Source organism: Micropterus salmoides, unplaced genomic scaffold (genome assembly GCF_014851395.1).
Source record: "Micropterus salmoides isolate LMB-PRFRI ecotype aquatic unplaced genomic scaffold, ASM1485139v1 Ms_hic_scaffold_1, whole genome shotgun sequence".
Classification (NCBI taxonomy): domain Eukaryota; kingdom Metazoa; phylum Chordata; class Actinopteri; order Centrarchiformes; family Centrarchidae; genus Micropterus; species Micropterus salmoides.
Window position 1 is genome coordinate 62,101,090 of NW_024040040.1, and position 24,569 is coordinate 62,125,658.

General features: G+C 39.8%; 1 protein-coding gene and 1 long non-coding RNA gene across 2 annotated transcripts; both read right to left on the reverse strand.

Moving 5' to 3' along the window:
* Positions 1 to 3,969: 3,969 nt before the first annotated feature.
* LOC119899300 lies at positions 3,970 to 8,753 on the reverse strand. Its single transcript, XR_005443788.1, has 3 exons — positions 8,670 to 8,753; positions 7,441 to 7,556; positions 3,970 to 6,853 (listed from the first exon to the last, which is right to left on the reverse strand). It is a non-coding gene; the product is annotated as an uncharacterized LOC119899300 (long non-coding RNA).
* A 2,671-nt stretch (positions 8,754 to 11,424) lies between these two features.
* On the reverse strand, positions 11,425 to 18,667 carry LOC119898436. The gene is made up of 4 exons (XM_038712612.1): positions 17,981 to 18,667; positions 15,613 to 15,731; positions 14,738 to 14,773; positions 11,425 to 13,720 (listed from the first exon to the last, which is right to left on the reverse strand). Exons 2-4 carry the CDS (start codon positions 15,729 to 15,731, stop codon positions 13,045 to 13,047), a joined length of 831 nt encoding a protein of 276 aa, XP_038568540.1. The 5' UTR covers positions 17,981 to 18,667; the 3' UTR covers positions 11,425 to 13,044.
* Between the last annotated feature and the right edge of the window lie 5,902 nt (positions 18,668 to 24,569).

Below are 24,569 nucleotides of genomic sequence, written 5' to 3' on the forward strand. Positions count from 1 at the left end.
TAAGCCAGTGCCCTACAAAATGACCTCCAGCAGGCTACTTCCATTGGCTTTTCTTTTGCCTGTTCTCTTCACAGATGAAAGCAGGTTCATACTGAGCACATGTGACAGACGTGAAAGAATCTGGAGATGGCGTGGAGAATGTTATGCTGCCTGCAACATCATCCAGCATGACCAGTGCGGCGGAGGGTCAATGATGGTCTGGCATGGCACATCCTTGGAGGGTCGCACAGGCAGGTAGTCATAGTGTGCAGGCAGTTCCTAGATGACGAAGGTATTGATGCCATTGACAGGCCCTCACTTTCCCCACACACCTGAATCCAATTGTCGTGAGTGCATACAGCTACATGTAGGCCATTAAAACTAACGAGTCACATTATGATTTGCTGTGATGAAAGTCATGCCAGTCGGATCAACATGTGATTTAAATTTTAAGTGGGATTTTGAATCCAGCCCTTCAATCATTTGGTGATTTTTGTCATTTTGTTCACAACAAATTATACAATGTTTTGTTCATCGAGATCTGATGTGTGACGTAAGTGTTCCCTTTGTTTGAGCAGTGTACCCAAACAGAATCTTGTACTATAGGACAATAACTTTGGAAAATATTAACTTGTTTTGATTAAGTTGGGCAGCTAACTGAGAAAATCGTGTACAGAGCACCTAGCACTCAACTCTCTGACTATCTTCCAGGTAGTGACAGAACTTCACTAATAAAAGTAAAAATTGTGTACCTACTTTGGTGGAGAAAGACGTCTATCAGATGCAGTTGACTCTGTTTCCTTCACAATGCAAGGTGCTGTCTCAGTGAATACAGTTAGAAGTGAGTTACATTTTTGTAGAGGACAGCCTGACACGGACAAATCCACATGCCCTTATTTGAACATGTCTCAAAGTATTTGACACACAGCCCTTTGGAGGTCTTTGATTGGCTGATACTATACTTAAGGAAGGGCAGTTTTTTCTATAAAGTAATTTGGTCTAAACAAAACTTAGGAAACCCCACACTTTGCATTTAAGAATCATACTTGTACTTTTCTAAATTTTGTTTTAACTTGATATGTTTTGCTAAGATTGTTTTTGCCATCTTTCATGGGGATTATTATGGAGAGTTATCAGTATTTCTCAAAATGGGGGATTTTTCCTTTAAGTGAGAGACAACACAAATGTGTTTCACAATATTTTATGCATGGAAGTGTTCGTAGAATCAATACAGGTTTAGCTAAGGGGACAACAAACCACCAAAACACACTAACAGATCCACACCTACCATCATATCCCTTGTTATTTGGAGTTGCGTTTGTTTCCACCTGATGAATGTAAGTTCAGTGTTCACTCTTATTTTAGCTCTTTGTTGGTCTCTAGCATATGCGGAGAACAAGTATCTGACACTTTCTTCGAGAGCTAGTGTCTAACTGTGTGTGTCTGCTGTTTGGTGCTGGGCAGGTAGAGGACAGCGTGTTTATCAGAGCTGTTGTCTGCTGCTGCTGGAAGCAAGGATAATGAGAGCGCTGAGACTGAACCAGACATGAAATACACCATCAAACCAAAATAATGAGAGAAAAGAGACTAAAAACTCAGTTGCTTTTTCTTCTGTTGTTGAAAGGCCTTTTGAGACTTTGTGCTTTGTTTCTGATGAACTGTCTTGTGCTATTGTGTATTGCCAAATCGGCCCCTTCATCCTGACTTGCAGATTGAAGATAATACAGCAGAAATACAGAAGGAAATACAGAGTCATGTTACTGCCTACTTGTGCTGTGCGGTAACTCTGACAGCAGGAGCTGGCTGTACCAGCTGTTGTTAAGATAAGTTATAGCGTAACTGTTTACTAAGTTGAGATAAAAAGTAAAACAGGTTGCACTCCACAAACAACTTCTTGTGTAGGATGAGTTCTTACTAAATATTTAAAGAGATAGTCCATTTTTGAAGTGGGCCTGTATTGAGGAACTTATCCATAGTCAGTGTTTTACCTGCAGTATATCAGAATCAGAAATACTTTATTGATCCACGAGGGGAAATTCTGTGTCACAGTTGCACACATTGCACATCAAGGCAAAAGGAATATGAATAAAGATAGAAAGTCAGTATATAAAGAAGTATAGAAATATCAGAGGAAAAATATAAAATACAAGGAATATAAAGGATTGTGGATTTGTACAATATTTACATAAAAAATAATTGTTATGGTGAACAGTAATAATGTATAAACTTTTGCAGCAGAGAGTGTTACACATTAAGTATTTAAACAGGTACTATTGCACTTTGAGCAGCACATCATGGAGTGGGGTGAAGGACATTGTCCAAGATGACAAGTAGTTTGGGTAGCATCCTCCTGTCTGACAGCTCCACCCCATAACGTCACTGGCTTTGCGGATCAGTTTGTTGAGCCTGTTAGCATCTGCTACCCTCAACCTGCTGCTCCAGCATGCACCAGCAAACAGGATAGCTCTGGCCATCACAGACTCATAAAAGATCCTCAGCATCGTCCTGCAGATGTTGAAGGACCTCAGCCTCCTCAAAGAATAGAGACAGCTTTGGTCCTTCCTGCAGAGGGCTTGAGTGTTCTTGGCCCAGTCCAATTTATTGTCAGTGGGCACTCCCAGGTATTTGCAATCCTCCACAATGTCAACGCTGATCCCCTGGATGGAAACAGGGCCCACTGGTGCCTTGCCTATCCTTCGATCCACAACCAGCTCCTTAGTCTTTGTCACGTTGAGCTGCAGATGGTTCTGCTGACACCATGTGACAAAGTCCCCCACCACAGCTCTGTACTCAGCCTCGTCACCCTTGCTGATACATCCAGCCACAGCAGTCATCAGAAAACTTCTGAAGATGGCAGGACATCCACCTGCATCGCTGTCAGCTTCTCACCCAGCAGGGCCGGCCAGATGGTGTTGAAAGCACTGGAGAAGTCAAAGATAATGACCCTCACAGTGCTCGCTGGCTTGTCCAGGTGGGCGTGCAGTTGAGCAGGAAGATGATGCCGTCCTAAACTCGCAGTTGGGGCTGGTAGGCGAGCTGGAGTGGGTCCAGGAGAGGTCTGACCATGGGTCGCAGCTGTTTCAGAACCAGTCCCTCCAAGGTCTTCATAATGTGTGTCAGTGCCACAGGTCTGTAGTCATTGGAGCAACTGGGACGTGGCATCTTTGGCACAGGAACAAGGCAGGATGTCTTCCACAGCACAGGGACCTTTTTGTGGAAGACATCTTGCTTTGTTCCTGTGCTAAGTATATGGTGGTCAGCGTGACCCCAGAAAAGTTGTTTCAGTGTGGAATCTAAGCAATGGACTGCTGTGGACAGGGTCAGTTACCTCTGTTGCAGTTTTGTGTTTTGGTGTGATATGTGTATTTGGGAAATGATTTGTAGGAGCATAGAGTACAATAATACAAGTATTGTAAATACTGAGGATATTTAAGTTAATTTCTTTATTTCAGGTTAAAATGTAAAAATCTGAACATATTCTTGTACAAAATGTAAAAAAAAAAAAATCCTTGGATAGATGCAGAATGTACATACATTAGAATGTGATTGTGAGCATATTGAAATGCTGACATTTGCATTAAGGTCAAAGCACTGTGGTCTCAATTACAGCCTCACATAGCTGCTAGCATGGCTTTAGACTTGTACCCTTTTCCTCCTTTGCGTCTGCTCATTCCTGTCACGATCCTGTCCTGAGCTTTTTTTTTATATTATTATTATTTTGGCCATTCCTTCTCTGTGTTTTGATTTTGGTTCCTCTGTGTCTGGGTTTCAGTCCTGTTTTTGTGTCTTGTTGGGGAGTCTGGGTTTTTGTTCCATGTCTTTGTTCCTAGTCCTGTGCCTTAGTTCATGTCGTAGTATTTGCTTCTAGTTCTTTCTCTGCATCATTTTGGTTTAGTCTGCTCGGTACTCTGTGTTCTAGTTCTGTGTTCTTGTTTAGGTTTTGTCTGTTATGATCCCTGTGTTATAGTTGGTCAATGTTTGTCTGTTTACATGGGTTTCTGTTATTGTCTGAAGTTAGATTCTTGTCTGGTATTTTGTTACATGTGTTCTGTCCTGTCTGTTTTCCCTGTTGGTGTTAGTTTTGTTGTGATCTGTCCGTCTGAGTCTGTCTAGTTAGTTTGTTGTTTCTGATCTGTTACATCTTGTGATATAACCTGTGTTGTGTCTGTTACCCCAGTAATTCCTCTGCATGTCTGTCTCTGTTTTCCCCTGCTCTCTCTCTGCCTGCCTGTGTCTCGTTAGCCTCATGTCACCTGTGTTGCTCCCGGCCCTGCTCGTTAGTCCCTGTGTGTATATATACCTGGTGATTCTGTTTAGTGCTTGTCCAGTCATTGTGGTGTTTTGTAGTGTGATACACTCTGTCATGTGTAGCTCTGTGCTTGTCTTGTCTCCGCCCTGTCTGTCTTGGATCTGTACCCGTTTGGTAGTGATGGGCAAAGCGAGGCTTTATGAAACATTGAAACGTTTGAAGCAATTGTGCCGAAATTGTGTCGAGGCTTCGAAACACTTCGACACCCATCTCCACGGTGACACCTACTGATATCGATTGATATCAACGCATCTTAGTAGGGGTTTCATTGAAACAACGACTGACCAGCATTTACAATTCCAAACGTCTCATCAATACATGAGCAACACGATTTTGGAGAAATCACCATGCAACAAACAAACAAATGCTTTCAGATTGTCTGAGACAGCAGATGGGGATTGCAATAAAATCTTTTTAATAAAACACATCTGTGTGTTGTTTAATAAGTAATCACTGATTTAGCGGACGCTTTTCTCAAAGCAAATCACAATTGCTGTGTCAGAGGGTGCACTTTGGAGCAACTAGAGGTTAAATGTCTTACTCAGTGACACACATATCACAGTAGGAATCGAACCCACATCTCTCACACTAAAGGCATATGTCTTAACCACTACCCTATTCATTTTCACAATCAGAACACTTTATTGATCTACGAGGGTGAATGCTTTGTTGAAGTTGAAGTTAATGAATAGAGAATATAATAAAGTATACAAATCTAAGAATATAGTAATAAATGTGGATATCTACAGTATTACACAGTAGCTTATTAACAGGTGTAATGATAATTAGCAGGAAAGATATAGGCCCTAGTGTAATAATAATTAATAATGAGTGCTGGCAGTGATGAGGTGTAATGGATTAAAAATCCGTAACTGAGTACAGTTGAAGTTGTTTCAAGAATGGTAATGAAAAAATGTCTCACATTTGTTATATGTCAAGAATTGTATTCAGAAATATTCAGCTGTGGCTGAGTCGTGTTTTTTTCATAATCGACATCCCCAGCCTTGGAAAAATTTGGTGACATGGAACATTTGTTGCTGGCAAAAAGTATTTTTTTAGCCTACAGGTACGGATATACTACAGCACGTCGCTCCAATAAATCAAAGGATTGTGTGTCCTTGGAAAAAATCTGTCAAATGAGTTAGAGGCTGATGTGTGGTTTGTTCCAAACACTGTGAATCAAGCGTAGAAGCAGCAGGTGTCCAACCTGTCAAAACAGGGGTGAAACGCACCGAAGCCTCATTCATTGCGGTCACGTGACATTGACGTTTTGAACCACGCTTTGGAGCAGTGTTTCGAAACGTCTGTGCTTCGGGATCTCGACACAGCGTCGACACATCAGTATCGAGCGTTACATTCCCACCGTTTGGTTATCTGTTTAATCCACTCTGCCAGTAAGTGTGCTCGCCTTTTGTTTTGCCACAATAAACCCTTCTGAACTGTACCTGCTCCGCTCTGCGTCCTGCATTTGGGTCCAACAATCTGCCTCACCACACAAACCCTGACAATTCCTCTCCCTTTTCCTCCTCTGTGCCTGTCCTCTTTTGTGTCAGTACCCCTGCCTTCATTTCTAATAATTCCAAAGCATTCACCTGGATTAGAACCATCATTTCCATTACCATTATCAGTGCCACTTAGGGAGGTGGAAACACCTTCACCTGTAGTAAAATAATTTCTTTCGCTGTCATCAGTTTGTGAGGAGGAAACATCATCACCTGTAGGATCAGGGCTTCTTTTTCTTCTGCCACCCCTTCCTCTGCCCATGCCCCCTTCTCTTCCACTGCCACCCTGACCTTGACCTGTGTCTGCATCTATTGCCCAAATAGAAACATATTTGTGAGGAGGAACCACCTCTGCCATTTTGAGGCCTTATAGAATAAGATGACACAAAGCTGCGACCAGGCTTTGTGTCATCTGAAACACAATAGTGCCCAACTTGCATTTATCTGACGCTTTTATCCAAAGTGACTTACAATTGCTATACATGTCAGAGGTCACACACCTTAACAATGAGGGGTTAAGTGTCTTGCTCAGGGACACAATGGTGGGTGGGTCACAGTGGGGAATTGAACCCTGGGTCTCTCACACCAGTCTTATCCATTGCGCCATTACCACCCCAACTTGATTATCACCAGAGCAGCTGCTTCACTGCATTCGATGATTGTTGAAGGGCTCCACTACGGTGTTTGTCAGTATTGATCAAACCGAATATTGTAGAAAACACAACAGCATAATTATCCCATTGACGGATGCAATTTATCCTTTGGAGAATGTTCTCACGATGTGTGTCACTTGAAAATTTTTCAACACAGGCATAAACATAGAAAAGCAACAAATCAGGATCATTAGCATTATTAATGTTGAATAGGTGGTCCAAGTGGTTTACAACGCGTGACTCCGCATGATCAGCTTCTCTATTGGCACGTTTCAGAGCTTTGGCTGCGACCACCCTGGTGGTCTTATTCTTCACATCTTCGCCTGGATCACTTTTAAACACATGCTGAAGAATATCTTTCATTTTTTGGTTCTGGTTGTCCGGGATCCTTACAGCCAGGCTGAACATACCTGTTGATTCATACTTGTCAATCAAAAAACAAAGGCATGGATAAACTGATGAACTTTCTTTGTTGGGAACTCTGGTCTGAGTTGTTGAAAACAAAAGACAATTGACTCTTGCTGATTGAATATTATAATCAAAAATAGCTTATATTTCTGGCAACGTGTGCTATCACTCAACCAAGATGGCAGGCAGGATTGTTTATTCTCTTGGGAATCTCTTGGGTAGGATCTCTTAATAATTAATTTCTTTCAAATTGGTTACCTCTTTTGTGTCATTGTTCAACACTTAAACTAGGCCTAGTATAAATAAATCAAAAAGTCAGCATAGGGAGTTAGTCGGGGGTGGTTGAATGGGTCAAATACAGGATTTTCACCCAGTAGACTGGTGTTCATAGCCAATGGATCTTAACCAAACGTCCACATGTGACGAGTTGGAAGGAAGACCTTGTTGAAATTACAGCTCTAGCCACATTTCTGCAAGGTCTATCTGTACCTTATTGCATCATCCCCCCTCACTGCGGCTTCTAGTGATGGTCTGAACACGTCCTTATGAAGCAAAATTCTTTCAGTAAATGATTAAGAAGTCAACTCACTCTCTCAAGATGCCATTTACAATTGTTGCAAGCCTGTTCTGGTCCACAGCAGCCAAACTGTTTTCAGTGGACAGGAAGAAGGCCAGAGTTACAGTCATCCAGCACAGGCCAGCCATCTGCACACATATCAGAGTGTTGAAAACAGGGGAAATAATACATTTAATGTATATGACAGTGTCAAAATGTAAATACAAATAGGCCTATCTAATCTGCTGCAGGTGCTGCCATTTCACTGACAGTGTTCTATGGTATTAAACACAGGGTATGTCAGCACTTTCCATAATCTTCACATTTATTATTATGCAATATATTAAAATGTACAAAAGAGACACCTTGAAGTTGTTGCTCAGTGTTTGATGTTTAGTAGGACTACTGAAAATCTGGGATATTTAACATTATATATTTTTTTATTTTATTTTATTAAGTGTTGAGAAATTAGGTAGCAGTTTTTAAGGCCAACATTTACTAACCTTTGTGTTTACACACTATATGTACTGAAGTGCATTTGAATGCAGTTGTGATTGCTTAGCTTACAGAAAAGTGAACATAGTACTACATAGTCAACCCAGAGTCACAATGTCAAACTGTATCCAAACCACAGAAACCACAGCATAATCTATTTCTTCATCGTAGATATTAAAGTTCACTTTGCTGTCTGTTACTCTCTCATAAGTTGTGGCTCAGACTAATTCAGGCACACAAATTCTGAGCAGGTTATGAGTATGAAGTGTGTTTACACTGAACAAATGACTAGAAAACATTTGCACTATTCCTTGCAAGTAGTGTACAAACAAGTCAATACTGTACTAACTAACAGGAAACGTGTCAATTGATACATTTCAGTTAAACTGCGACTTTTGAATTTCCCAAGTAGATATCAGAGAACATACCTCCTGTTGTTGTTTGTTTATTTTCATTTGGTTTTTTTTTGTAGATGTGAGTGGAGCCTCCAGTTCCTTTACATAATAGTGTCAATCAAGAGAACATGCAAAAACGCTTCGACTATACTTGAGTCACTTTTAGTGTGAACCTAATGTGGTTGGGCACATATAGAATAAAGTAAAGCTCTCCAGATGACGGGTCAGCTACGACCACTCTCGGCTTCTATAGGGCATAATGCTTCATTAACTTTTTTTGGGAAAACTCAATTAAAGGCCTACTAATTGCATTAGTTGAGAGAGCTTCCTCTTTAGAATCAAGCTAAATACAGCCAAGTGAAAATATTTTACCTTCTTTGTTGGAGACAGCTGTCTGATGGATGCTGTCCACTTCTTCTGTTTTCTTCTCAGTGTTAGAAGTGAAGGTGCTGCTGCGGTGACTACAGTCAGAAGGAAGGGCGTTTTCATAGAGAGCAGTCAAACGCTTAGAGTCATGCCATGCCCTTTTTTGAATATATTTTTCACAACACTGCAGTAGATTCTTTCTTGTCTGTGTCTTTGAAATGTGTCTCAGATTTTACATCATCACCAAAGGAAATCCAATTAGCACTAAATTATATTCACATTTTAATGTATTTAACAAATGTGGTGTGGCTCTGCAATATCCTGGGCCAAGCAGTAATCATATATCACTAAATAATTTAATGCATTAATATCTAAAAATATATATATATATATACATTTAAGGAGACAATTATTTTGTATAAGATGCTTTTGTTGTCATATGCTCAAGAAGAGTACAGAGGAATAGAAATTACTGATCAAACATGTCACTCCAGTTTGCCCTTTTGATCATGATGTAACATCTCATAAACTCTAGTTGACCCAGCTTCATTCATAAAATGGTGGGTTTTCAGTTTTGTTGCTTACGTGTAATCATGCATATCTTCCACCACTGGGTTACGGACTTGTTGTGGCTAACATGTTGCTGGACATGCACACAGTTTCCTACTTACACAACCAGCAGACATGAAGAAACATTGACCTTTATTAAGAGTTGTGTTTTTGTCATCTTAATGAATTCAAAATATTCACTCTTTTTTCTGCGGTTTGGTCTCCACCAACTCTGAGAAAAATATCCTGCTCTTTAGCTGCTAAATGCTCCACTATGTTCACCAGCTAGTCTCTCACTGTGTCTGTCTGCTGTCTGATGCTGAGCACATGGTGTACAGTATCTTTATCAGAGCTTGTTGGATGAAAACAGCTGGAAACAAGGACAATGAGATGCTGAGACTGAACCAGACAAGAAATGTGGTGAAAACCAACACTATGAGCTAAAAGAGGCTAAACAACGGTGCAGGTTATAACTCAGCAGGTTTAAGAAAATAAACAAAATAAGGCAACAAACAGTAATATCATCCATCCATCGTCAACCGCTTATCCTGCGTACAGGGTTGCGGGGGACTGGAGCCAATCCCAGCTGACATTGGGCAAAAGGCAGGGTCCACCCTGGACAGGTCGCCAGTCCATCGCAGAGCCACACATGGACAAACAACCACTCACACCCAAGGACAATTTTTAGAGACACCAGTTAACCTTGCCTGCATGTCTGTGGATGGTGGGAGGAAGCTGGAGCACCCGGAGAGAACCCACACGGACAACATGCAAACTCCCCACAGAAAGGCCTGGAACGACCAAGGTTCAAACCCACGACTTTCTTGCTGTGAGGTGACAGTGCTAACCACTGCACCACCGTGACGCCCCAGTAATATCAAATGAAATGTATGCTGTATGTTTTGTGTTCTTTCTTGTCATTCAGAGTAACTTTATTTTTTTAAATACACATTGTGTACTGTTGCTTAATCCTCAGAACAGTCCTTCGCTTTGTTTATGAAGGAAATGTTTAGTGTTTCTCACAGTAAAACCAACTGTTCACTCTGACTTGCAGATTGAGGACGGAGATAAAGAAGCTTACTCCCTTCTACACTTCTACTGTGAGGTAAAAAAAGAGGAACATAGTGAACGGCACGAACATTTCACAGTTTTACATATTGTAATTTACAGTGCAAAAATGTGGACAGTGTACAGTCTCTCACATGAGGAGAGAAAATAGAAGAAATGGACAGAAAGTGTACAAACAAAAACAAACAAAACAAAGTTTGAAGAATATGTCTCAGCTCTGACCTGTTTCCTGTCCGGCCTTATGAAATTCTCTGCAGTGTCACATGCTGCACTCTGCTGGAACTCAACCCTGAGCTCATTCATGTCATTAACCCTGATGTAAAAGGCCCTGACTTTAGGAAACTCAGAGTTATGGTTCTTAAAAGTGGAGTAACAAAAGTTCAGTTTACGTTCACTGTTTTTACCAGAGCACATTGATTTGTCATTGAGGCTTAATTAAGATGTTGGATGAATTTTCTTCTTCCTCAAACATTTGCAGTTCCGGTTTTTACAAGAATTTCAATTTGCATTGTTTCCATCCATGGCTAATTCTCCACACATTCCTGCATTCCCGTTAAGTCTGCAAAAAATATTCAAATCGTGCATGAGGGCCTTTTGTCGCAAACTGTAGTACTTTATGCACACTTTATGTAATTCCACATCTCTACAGACTTTGACTGAAGGGATAACTCAGAGTTCATAGTGTTGTAACATTTAAACACAGGGTTACCAAGGGAAACCAGGAGGCATTAAAAAAGATAAGTGGCGTTTACATCCAAGTGTTATGAAAAATAAAAAACAAGTAATTTGATTATTAATTAATAAGTCCTCCAGTCCAATCTTTAAGGCAAGACTCAGCAGGAGTATGTTTTGGAAAAATTTTTGTTTTATCCAGTCCATCTCAGTGTTTACAGTAGAGTAATTTAGTGTGTTCTTATATTGTATAGTGTACAGTATAGTTTAGCATGGTGTTGTGTGGTTGAATGTAATGCAGTATCGTGTGGCGTGGTATTTGCGTGCATCTCTCTTTAGACAGACACTGTTAATCTCAATGAGGAAGGAAAGGCTCAGTTAAATTATTAAATGTAACTGTATGTAAGTGAAAAGGATTGTTGTTTAACAAATAAATGAACTGTTAAATGATGGACACACACACATCACAGAATAGATGCTGAGCCAAGCTTTAATCAGAAAGAACAGAATATCTTTCATTTTCCAGTATTTAGTTTAATTATAGAATTGATGAATGGCGTCATAATCAAAGTTATCTCCCCAGACACAAAGAGATATTAAAGAGGTGTTTTAATGCTGAAGGCTTTTAACTGTAAATCACCACAGTGGACGGAGACGTTCCCAATGTTTTGTTTAACCCTCTAAAAGGAGCACCTGCAGGGCCTCTTATGCAGCTTTTCTACAACATGAACATGTGATTGCATCCTTAAAGGCTGGGTATCAAACCATGATATGTCTAAGTCCTGATTGGATTGTCGAAAAGTTGGTAGCGCTTCAGATTCTTTTTTCTTGTCCTTGGCAGAGGCGGAGCCAAATGTTATAAACATTAGGGGCTTTGCCCAAACCTAGGGGTGGTCCGTTTTTCCATTAAGCCTGTTAAATGCACTATTTTTCATGCTGTTTGAGATGATAGAATGCCTAAAAATCTATACACTATCTGAGAAAAAGATAAATGTTTCTATGGAAAATAATTGTCCTGTGGAGCCTTCAGTCTAGTTTTTATTTAATTGTTCTCCAGCTCAAAAAATGTTGAGGATCAGTCATTTTCACTTCTGGCAACTAAAAAGAGACTTAATTTATCTTATGTTACTATTTTTAAGGTATGGTAGAAATATGTAATAAAGTTTCTGATCATCATTGGAGGTGGGAATCACCAATGTGCAGTTAATCCACCTGCTGTGATGCCTGTTCTTCCTCTTCCCTAGCTGACTCATCTGTATGACAAAATAGTCCCTCAAACACAATCAGATCAGCTGACATTAGCTAGTGAGTAATGATAGGTGGATGAAGCATTATGAAGCTTTGGGGCTTTAAGCTAAGCAAACACAGTTGCAGCTGGTGTTGTGTAAAACTTTTAGACTGAGGCCAAAACGCCACCATAACTCGCTGATACCAATAACTTTAGTCTCATGCGTGCAATAAAAGTCAAAAAGTGTTAACCCAACCTGACGGTTGATATTTATGAGGTTCAGACAGTCATATTCATTAAATTAGCCTATTATTACTGTTGTTACATTAGTACAGGAGCATCTCAAATCTAGATAAAATTCTGAATATGGGGTTAAGTTAATTGTGAGCACCAGAACCAGATTGAGAGATTAAAGGCTTAAGACACTTTTGCAGGTGTTTTGAGTTAATTAGCTGATTAGAGCTCTTCTCAGGTTGACATTTCTGTATAATCAATAATTTATTCTGAAAATCTAATAGATTTTGGGATACTAGAGTTTTGATTCTATGAGCTTTAAGCCCTAAACATCACGCCCTGATATGATCATTTGATGCAAGCTCAAGTACAATGTATTGAAACAGTGCTTCACAGGAGGGAAACGAGCCGAACATCACTAATAGCGAGATAATATAACCTAATAACATCTAATTGGGCAGCAATACAGTCACTTAACTCAAGTGTTAGAGCTTTTGCTCTGTTGCTCTTTTCACATCCCTGCAAATCTATGTGACCTGAATCACAGCAGTCCTTAGAAATTATCTTCCCTCCTGCCACCTCCATCACCTGACCTCAAGTGGAGGTCACATGAGGGTGGCTGAGACTAGGTTATGGTTCGTCTGATAAACACTGAGGTGTAATTTGACCACGAGAAGAGCAAATGGTACAACCTGTCCAACCACGTACTCTGTCACAACGGAATATGTTGTCAAGACCGATTGATGTCCCAAGCTGCATAAGGGCTCCCTTTAGGTCCTCCACAAGCATGGGATCACCTTGGCGGGGCTTGAAAACTTTAGAAAACACAAAAGCATAATTTTGCCAATTCTGAATGGGTTTTATGAGGTTGAGAATGTTTCTGGTATTGTTTTCGTTTGTACATCTTGCTGCACAGGGGGAGGCATAAACATAAAAAAGCAACAAATCATCTTTGTCACGATTGTTGACCAAGGTGTTAAAGTGCTGCAGTGTACGGTACTCTGCATGATCAGTTGTACCATCGCGAATGGCAACAGGGCACACTCTCTGTAAATCATCCCATGTCACAACACTGGGACATTGTCTCAGAACATGACGCCATGACACAAGTCCACTAGGACACTGATTCAGAACATTGGGCCACTTTAGAAGTGTAGCTGCAACCACCCTCGTGCCCCTGTAAACGTCACAGTTTACAATCGTGTTCCTCACTTGTTCAGCATTGTCAAGGACTTGATTGACATCATACTTTTTCATAGTATTGTTGTATGGGATGCTCACAGCCAGACTGAACATTGGGAATGTTCTGTTAAAAGAAACAAACAAAAACAAACAGGTATGTTCGATAATTTAAGACACAGCAGAATTATAGAAAGTTGCATACAAGTAAGTACTGAATGGTAAACAAAACTAAACAACAGACTTAAATCATTTTTATTCAAAATATCTGTCAGGTTTGTACTTTAGCTTTCATTTTCATCTATCTGAGCTGGATATGTCATTTTAATTGATACTGTACCCAGTGTTGTGTATAACAGTCCATCAACAGACATGGAATGTTGTAGTGGGTATTAGTGTTGTAGTCAAGACCAAGACCAGAGTTTATCGAGACCGAGACAAGACCAAGACTTTTAGGGGCTGAGAGCAGTCGAGACCAAGACCAGTTCCCTGCATTGTGTGGCACGTAATAAAATGTGGAACGAGATCACAGGTAGTTCTCAAATTGATCTGAAAGATCCACATTCACATTAAAACACCCACATACATATGGACGACTGTGGCTCAGGAGGTAGAGCGGTAGATGTAGTGTAAAAGCGCTGTGAGTGGTCGAAAAGACCAGAAAGGCGCTATACAAAGAGCTGAAATCAACGTAAGCATCACAGGGAGGGGTGTCATTAATTAGGGTTATTAGTTGCATTTAAAGCAATATGTTTATCAAAGTTAGGATGTTAACAAATAAATCAGACAATACAAAAGCAATTTATTGATATTCCCAAAGTTATGGTCTTGACTGGTCTTGAAATAAAATCCTGAGTCCTCAATGTCCGAGACCGAGACAAGACAGAGTACAACAGTGGTCGTGAACGAGACGAGACCAAGACCATCAAAAAGTGGTCAAGAAAAATATTGGTCTCGAGTAGTACAACACTAGTGGGTATACAGTACCTACAGTCTGTGGAGTATATCAGTTTTTGCTCTGTCAGTCTATTGTACATGTTTTTATACATTGTCTGGTCAGTTTCCTTCTTTCTTTTGTTTCTCTCTGATTTAAAGAACATTGTAACTTTAAAAGTGATATAAAAACAACGTTTATGTTACTTACTGACTGCCATCTGGATTCTTGTAGCTTGGCCTGTACCTGCCAAAGAAAACAAGTACAGAACCGAAGTTGAAAAGAAAAAATTGATACGAAAGGATCATAAAATGGAATATTCAACCAGAATTACATTTTCAAAAAATCAATATGGAAAACTAAAATATTAGTAAACAAATGCTACTTGACAATAGTTTTTCATGCGTATTGGTTATTTACATATGGTTATTTATGTTTATATTAACTTTTGATTAAAAAGTACAATTAAATATGTCACTCAGTGTTTCTTATCCTTAACCACCTTAGAAAATCTTTATTCAAAATTGACTATCACTCAAAGTAATATTGTTTTAAATATTTCAATCAAATTTAAACCATATTGTTGCCCCTGTGTTTCCTGTGAATCTACTGCAGTATCAATAATTTGACAAATTAACATTAACAATAATTATTAACTTATACTAAAACTGGAATGGGAGTTGACCTGACAACATATTTATGATTATCTGTTTCTATGAGTTATATATTACTGGCAAACTGACCACATGTCCTTCTTGCTGAGCTTTTATTAAAAGCTGGCTGTTATGTTTGTTAGATAATCAGTAGCCTGGCATCAAATATTCATGTAGGGAGAAGTGACTCCTTTGATTGTACATACTGTTCACGTCACAACACTTCAGAAGAACATGCATGGTAAACAATTTGAAATTTAAACCGCAGCGCCTTGAGGACACATCGATGGTGTTGAAGTGCATCATGTTTGTTTTCCCAGACTACGTTTTAAGCCACTTTAAACCACAGCTAAGCTAATGACAGAGCAACAGCCACTTTACACATACCAGGGTATTTGCAAGAAGCAGAGAATAGAGAGTCGAACAGCTCACCTGTTCACAATATCATCTACAATTCCTACAAGTTGGTTCTGGTCCACAACAGCAGCCAAACAGTTTCCTGCAGACATCAACAAGGCCAGTTTCACAGCCATCCAGCACAGGACAGCCATCTGGACACAGATCAAGTTTATTCAGTTGGATACAACTTAGAACCAGTGTCTGCGCATTTACATACGGTTTCGTGTAAATTTAATCCAGATGATTTCAAGTCTAAATAGTTCAAACACGGGCCTTCATGTCCTTGTGCATCTGCAGCGACTCCTTGCGCATTGAGATGAGAATGCGTTGGTCCCTCTGGATAATTCAGCATTGTTAAGTACAACTAAATGTTGCTAATAAATTTGTCAATATGTTCATATTTAACAATTGAATCAAGTAACCACGATAAAATAATCAAAGAGTCATCTCCACTTTCCGTTAACCATTCCTCTTATACTCTCAATTTCTTTTAGGTCTATTTATACTTTATATTAGAGTGCACGTTTTGTTTGTGTGTATGGTGGATGAGTAGAGACACCTGAACAAAAAATGTACATTATTCTTTATTTTTAGTTTATGTACCCGCAACCAAACTGCGCATCTCCTGTGCTACCCCGTCTCCTCCATGCGCGCACTGTTCAGACATTAAGTTATACAGTAATACAGGCTTCAGGTGGACACACACAGCGTCTGGCTAAACATACAGTCACGGACATTTGACCGCTGTACAACAGGAACAAAATAAATAAAACGTACCTGTTGTTTGTCCAGAAAAGAAACTCTTTAGGTTTCTTTTTAAAACTGTAATCTATTTTGTGCTACATTTACTATTTATACCTTCGTTACAATTAGTCATATAAGTTATTTACTCTGCATTTTGCTGTATTTACCCAAATAAGCTGTCCTCCAAGCTGTTTGCTGTTACGCAGGAGAGCTTTCATCAGTGCGCTTGTGCCAGATATTAATGAGCAGGATGCACACATTATCGAAAAAATAATTCACCCATTCAAGGGAGAAAGTAAATATTGGTGGATAAAACAGGTCTGTTGGGCTTTATGCGTGACGCACAGCTTCCTCCTACTTCATTCAACAACGGGCTGCTTGCCTGTTATTGCCACAGTATTTTTTTACATTGTAAAGACTATGTTCATAGATATTTTAGGAATAATTTTGGGTGTCTGAGCTATTGGATAAGGCAGATCATTTGCAGTCCCCAAGAAAGTGGTTTGGTTGGCTAAAGCCTATCCATATCAAGATAACAACAGATACAGGCAACAATAGGCAAGGCAGCTACGTGTGATATTTTAAAGTGATCTTATTGATAACTTCCTAAAATAAACTTATTGCATTAAACAGAAAAGGCTAAATTATAGAGATCAACATGCAAAGAGCATAAAACCACGTTGCACAGCCGACAGAGGTACTTATTATTCCAAAAAGAGACTTGGACTTGGTTTGGACTTCTTAAGATCTCTGCCTGCACACACTAAACAATCTTAAACAACAAAGTAACTTGTACTTTGAATCTTTATTGACCATGTACTTGTAATATACTTAGTTGTCTGTGAAATAGTAGTTGCCACCAATGTTGAATAGTGAGACAGACTGAGTGTGCATCTTGGCTCTGAGAACAGCAGCTATTTGTAAAGTATCTGTACACAACATCACCTACAGGTGGATCAGGGCGTATTATGTGTATTTAACGATGAATAGCCAACGCGCCACAAAATATCTTGGTTATAGGCTGCAAAATATCTTAGCCAACATTTACAGATAGGTTGGATACAACTTAGAACCAGACTTGTAAGTGCATTTACAGACGGGTTTGTGTAAATTTAATCCAGATGTCTTCAAGGTAAATAGTTAAAACCGACACTGACGTCGTTCTGCGTTTGGAGCAACTCCATTTCAAGGTTGAGTGACGCATCGCAAATGTCTGGACAATAAAATGACATTAATGTGAAGTACACGAAGCCCCTCTGAGTGTTGCTCATTATCCTATCAAAGCTAATTTAATCATTTAATCAGTAACAATAAAATAACCAAAGTTCAATTTCGGTTTAGTCAGCTGCCTCTCTACTCTCTTTTTCTTTCAGGCCTATTTTAAACTAGAGTGCACGTTTTGTTTATGTGTTTATTGGCTGAATAGAGACACCTGAACAAAAATGTACACCTATAAACCTATATAGGCTATGTACCCGCAGCCAAACTGCGCATCACCTGTGCTGCCCCGTCTCCTCCACACCCGCACCGTTCTGACATTAATGAAGTTATAGGCTACAGGTGGACAAAAGAGACGTGGCGTCTGGCTAAACCTACCAGTCACGGACATTTGGTCGCAGTACAAAAGGAACAATAAAGGTAAACATAGGCTACTTACACTTGATTTCGTCCAGAAAACAACAGAGATCCGAAGTGTGAAGCGTTACTGTGCATTCATGGGGTGTCGGAATAATCGGAGAAATGATTACCCGACTTGGAAAATTCACGTGAACCCGCCCTGAAGATAAACAACAAGTCGGATAGTCTGAGAAAATGTTGTAACACGAGTTGTTGACTTCATAGATGTAGAAACATAGCGGATAACAACGTTTGATTAATGGTGCGAAATCATGTATTGGATATAGCCTACTAATAGATGGACTATTAGGTTATAGGCTGGCTGTTAGTTTGCTGTCCATGTAGAGTTACCTAGATTCATTATGTAAGTTATTTATGAGCAGTAGGCCTATTTACAGTAGGCTACACTTAATATTTCAGTGGTAGGCTATATTTTGTCAGAAATTTTCATATTGTTCTTTTTTATTATTATTTAGTAGCCTACAGAGCTCACATTACAAACATATATAGAAACAGAGGATAGATAAATCACAACTTCAGTCACTCCGTTTTTTCTTGTGTGTGAGGAATATCTCTAACACTCATAATGTGACTGGCATTTTCAATGTTTCTAATCTTTTATGGACAACCACTTAATGAAAGAAACAAAACAAAGTTGCGGATTCATTGACAATAAATCTAATTGCAAGTTGCACACCTGATATCTGATATAAATCTCTTCAGTACCTGTTTTATTGGATATATTTGTAAAATCCTGGAAGAGGCTTCTCTTACTTTATTACTTGAACAGTGTAATCTTCCTCTGTGTGCTACTTAACTTCACCATGATGCCCAAACCAAAGATTCTTGTTCACTCATGGTATTTATAAACCAGAGAAAGGCAATTGCCTCAAACCAAAAAACATAAAGTTGCACTGATAAAATGTTTGCAATGGATCACATGACTATGTATGTGAAACGGAGCACAGTGAGCTGGGCTTTCTATGTGGAGTTTGCATGTTCTCTCCGGGTGCTCTGGCTTCCTCACAACATCCAAAGACATGCAGGCTAGGTTGATTGGTGACCCTAAATTGTCCTTAGGTGTGAGTGTGTGTGGTTGTTTGTCTATGTGTACCCCGCCTTTCAACTGATGACAGCTGGGATTGGCTCCAGCACACCCGTACTAACCCTGTACGGTTGATGATGGATAGACACAGACATAACTCCAAATGAATAACAATCTTACTGCGTATCTGTAGCAAAAGTAGTCAAGAGGAAGCAAATGAAGTTTTTTATTTCATCTTTAATCAAATGTGACCCAAAACATCAAAATGTAGAAATAAGGAAAAACAAGCTGCTGGGTCTGCTGCTGCTGAGGAGAAAGGGACTTTGACCTTCTTGCCCCCTTTTTACAGCACAGAGACTGGAACAGCTTGACTGGACCAGGTGCACCTCAAGAGAAATACCACGTAGGACCAGTAGGGAGATAAGTTCATAAATTGTTCTCAACACATAGCTTTATACATTCACATTATGATGCAGTGGAGTAACAGAGAAACATGTTTTCAGAACTGATTTTGGATTTGATAAATTTATAAGGGCCTGCCTTGATGGATGTGTTAAAGTGCGGGTCTATTTGTGGCATTTAAATGAAATGGTGCAGTTTTTAATATAACAATAATAATATAGCGTTTTAAAAAGTACTCAAAGGCACGATATAAGGTAGAAAAGACAAAACAAGATCAGCATAAAAACCACAAAAATGGTAATGATAAAAACTGAAAATAACTATTAAAAAAGGTAAAACCAAAACAGTATGAGAACAGGAAAGAAATAACAACAAAACAGGTTTAGGCAAAATCAATTACAGGTTAGGTTGCCACCCTCCGCTCTTCAGTCCACACTGTCATTTACATACAACTTGAAAAGCTATATACTGTGTATATGTATATATAAATAATTCATTATTAACATTAATATTTTAGACATAAAATTTTCAGTTAGATATTGTAATGTAAGATTTTGCATTTAAGCTTTTCTATTTATTTTTTCAGGATTTATTTTTAAATTTCACTTTTTATTTGCAATTTTATTTTTTGTTGATGTCCACAGGAACTTTTTATATCAATTTGTCATTTTTATATTAAATTTCCTGTTTTATATTCCTTTTTCTTTCTTTTCTTTCTAACTTTTAATTATGGCCTGATTATCCTGAGGAATGAAATATAATTAATCAATTCCCCCTTTCCTTTTTTGAATATATTCACCTTTTGAAATGTTCTGTGTCATTGTCCATGTTTCTGTAGGTGTGAAGATGTGAGACGAAATTATATCAAATCTATGAAATTAGATTGTATTTTTAAAAACGTGGGCGTGACTTTGTGAATAGAGAGCTATAGAGAAATACATGGACTGTTGGCCTCCACACACACTTCACGTTAGGAGGAAGAGGGTAAGGGTTCAATTAATAATCTACACTCAACCAAATTCTATGGAAAGTTGAACAAGGTTTTACCTGCTGAACTCAAAACACACACCTCTGATTGCTCTTTAGCTACAAGCTAACAGTCAAGTGTGGCTAAACATCATAGCAGGGTTAGCTATATTAACTCACATTTGTTGGGAAAACATGTAAGTTATTGCCCCCAAGTTCAACCTGAGTCATCAAAAATATTTTTAAGTTTTACAGGGGAAAAAAGGAGAGGGATTATTGTATAAAAAAGGGTTGGTATGTCACAGTGGATCACAATTTTAAAAAATTGTTACCAAACCATGTCTTATAATTTAAATTTAGAAATCAAAAAGGGTAGTCATTCTTGAAATATCCCACTTGTGCAGGGCACCAGCTAACATATGTGTGGATGTGGATGTGGAAATATGGGTCTTACCATACTGCCCACAAGACGAGGAGTGAGACAGGCTATATATAAACAATGTAATATAGAGTTTGCTTGAAATTATCACTAAACTTGAGTTAATTTTACTAAAATATGTGTCCCATTGAAAAGAATACCATTTATATTGAAAGGACAACAGTTTAGATAAGTCTAAGTTACTTTTACATCCCAGAGAATGAAGTGGGTATCTCACAAAAGTGAGTACACCCCTCACGTTTGTAAGTATTTGATTATATCTTTTCATGTGACAACACTGAAGAAATGACACTTCAATGTAAAGTAGTGAGTGTACAGCTTGTAGAACAGTGTAAATTTTCCGTCCCCTCAAATTAACACGTCACACAGCCATTAATGTCTAAACCGCTGGCAACCAAAGTGAGTACACCCCTTAGAGAAAATGTGCTAATTGGGCCCAAAAACTATTTACTACTATGACTCGTTAGTGTTACAAGGTCTCAGGTGTGAATGGGGAGCAGGTGTGTTAAATTTGGTCTTATCGTTCTCGCACTCCCTCATACTGGCCATGGGAAGTTCAACGTGGCACCTCATGGCAAAGAACTCTGTGGATCTGAAAAAAAGAATGGTTGCTCTACATAAAGATGGCCTAAGCTATGAGAAGATCGCCAAGACCCTGAAACTGTGCTGCAGCATGGGGGCCAAGACCATGCAGTGGTTCAACAGGACAGGTTCGACCAAGGAAATTGAGTGCACGTGCTCAGTGTCCAATCCAGAGGTTGTCTTTGGTAAAAAAGACATACAAGACTACCTACCTAAAAGACAAAAGACTACCTACCAGCATTGCTGCAGAGGTTGAAGGGGTGGGGGGGTCAGCCTGTCAGTGCTCAGACCATACGCCGCACACTGCGTGAAATTGGTCTACATGGCTGTCGTCCCAGGAGGAAGCCTCTTCTAAAGATGATGCACAAGAAAGCCCACAAACAGTTTGCTGAAGACAAGCAGACTAAGGACATTGGTTTACAGCTACCTGTGGTCTGATGAGACCAAGATAAACTTATTTGGTTTAGATGGTGTCAAGTGTGTGTGGCAGCAACCAGGTGAGGAGCACAAAGACAAAGTGTGTCTTGCCTACAGTCAAGCACGGTGGTGGGAGTGTCCTGGTCTGGGACTGCAAGACTGCTGCCGGCACATGTGAGGGGTGTACTCACTTTTGAAATGTAATGTAAATGCATGTCGACCAGTTAACATTATAGCTGTCCACATCTGCTAGCAGATAGGGTTAACCTCCTTTGTGTTGCTTTGGTCTATAGGGACTGAATTGCGTTAAAATGTGTTGACATGGCACACGGATTGTCCTTAAAAGTGGCGTGCTATTTATACGCCATCCCATGATGTGATGTTGACAGAAGAGCTGGGTATTAGCTACCTTTGCAAAGTAAGGTTGATAAAACAACAAATCTAAAATGATAGATTAAACAACAATCCACGTGTTATATTTTTCATTTACTTTGGTGAAATCAAAAGGTAAAATGTCTCTGCTATTAATCAATGTTCATTTTTATGAAAAAGACCTTCCTGATCACTAGAACCCACCTATGCAAGCACATCTTAATATCTACTAAGTCAGTGGTTCTCAAAGTGGTGTCCGGGGACCCCCAGGGGTAGTTCCAGGGGGTCCCAAGCAAAAAGGGGAATACTTTATTTTCAATATAATTCTATCCATGAGCAACAAAGTGACAGAATGTCTGACTATTTTGATTATGGGTTTCATACACTGGGCCCATTTAGTACTAAATTGCATGTGCATTTTAAAATATTGCAAGTGCAATTGTAGTACCTGTTGGGTGATTTACTAAGAATTATTGCGTAGATGACAACAGGAGCAAACACAATAGAGGTCTGTGGTCTAATTTGCAAGGGTTCCCAAATGATTCACAAACAGACTGGATGGATGCTGAGCCAAGCTTCAATCAGAAAATCAGAGGACTTGCTAATGCGGAGGATTGTATTAGGAGCAGAGACTCGGTTTAAACAAAGGACACAACTTCCTCCTCTGACTGTCTACTCCTCGTCCTGATACTGGCACATTACTTCTTAAAATACTCATTGACACACAGAAACTGTCTTGTGAAGATGTTCCAAAAAGTTTTTTACTCAAGAATAAGAGTCTACAGCCATGCACAGAGGTGCTTTGAACTAAATGCTCACATCAGCATGCTAACATGCTTAAAGTGATTATGTTGCATGTTGAAGGTATGTTTAGGCTACAATCTTAGTTTAGCACATTAATATGCTAACATTTGCTATTTAGCTAGAACACAAAGAACAGCTGAGGCTGGCAGGAATGACAATGGTTTTTCCAGGTATTACTCACGGTCCAAAGTATTGGACAGAAAAGTTACCTGAAGATGGTGCTTGATGAAAGGTCAGGTTGTTCAAGGTTTTATAATTTATCTTCTGAGCGCCATAAATGTTTTTTTTAATCAAATGTCGTGGCAATCCAAAAATCTCCTGCTAGCTAGTATGGCTGAGTAGAAACTTCACTTATACAACTCCCAAATTGGACCTTTCTTGAGATTATGTCTCATCTTGTCTTCTGTTCCCTGGGGGGTGGAGCTTCACTGAGAGAATATAGCTGCCCATGGCCTTACTAGGCCAAAAGCCTGCCCATCACACATCAAGCCAGCTGGGTATGGTCATTAGTTTGTAACCAGGATTCAGTTAAAAACATAAAATCTAGATCTGCAGACAAGATAAAATTTCATTTAAGATAAAAGTCTTACTTGACAGAGATCTCACATTGAAGAGAGCCATTTTAAAAGAGTTTGTTCTGGGTGCTGGAGTTGGTGCAGTTGTCCTGATCCTTAAGAGATTACTAATATTTCTGTGTGGGATGTGCACATTTCGGTTTACTGGTCTATGCGTGATGATGACAGGAATAGAAGTCTTTGGAACAGCGCTGGGAGCAGACGGCTTTACATGCCAGCAGGTGGAGACAGTTGTTTGTGGCAGTGAGGCAGAGATCTGTTCAGTGGTGTGTCCAGGTGTGCTGCATGAATGATTAGTCATTCACGTAAGTCATGTGGACTGCACCACATGCTGTATGTGCGCAGCTAACATTTCTGATGGGTTCTGTTTGGGTGAAGTCCGTCTGTCTTAAAAAGAGACATTCTTTGCCAGAAAATATTAAAATTATCCACATAACACACACGATGAGCCCTGCAGGCGGACTGGAGCCAGTCGTGGAGGCCAAGAGTCTACTGAAGCGGCCAGCACCGCGACCAACTGTGGGAATGGGACCAGAGATAAAAACGGACTTTCCACACTGCTTTAAAACGTTAAAAAGACGGTGAAATTCTGATTTTGTCAGCTCAGAATGCTGAAGAGCTGTGTCATTTGTTCCGACATGGACTATCACAGTGCAGGAGATGTAGCCGGTGGAGGAGATGCAACAGTGTCGGCAGGCACTGTCCGCCGAAAGAGATCCGTATCAGGGAGACTCGAAGCCGCAGGTGCATCCGTTGGTTGGACCGGAGTGTCGTTAGACAAGGCTGCATAGCGGTAGGAGAGGCCGATGTGCGGAGGAGAGGCAGCCCCGTCCGAGCCTCTCTTGCAGCCACGGACCACCACTTCAGCCCAGGTTGACTGATGCTTCGGAGTCGAGCAGGAGGAAAGCCTGGGAAGGCTAGAGGGGTCCCATAACACGGTGTCCTGGATGTTAGCGGTTGCGCTAAGAAAAACAATCTGTTTGGCTTGTACTGAAGCTACATCCATAAAGCCAGTCAGCAGGGAATC

Coding starts and splice junctions, on each gene's coding strand:
- LOC119898436 (XM_038712612.1), bottom strand. CDS start 15,731: ATGGCTGTCCTGTGCTGGATGGCTGTGAAACTGGCCTTGTTGATGTCT. Junction 14,774..15,612: donor GTAGATGATATTGTGAACAG/GTGAGCTGTTCG, acceptor TTTCTTTGGCAG/GTACAGGCCAAGCTACAAGA. Junction 13,721..14,737: donor AAGAATCCAGATGGCAGTCA/GTAAGTAACATA, acceptor TTCTTTTAACAG/AACATTCCCAATGTTCAGTC.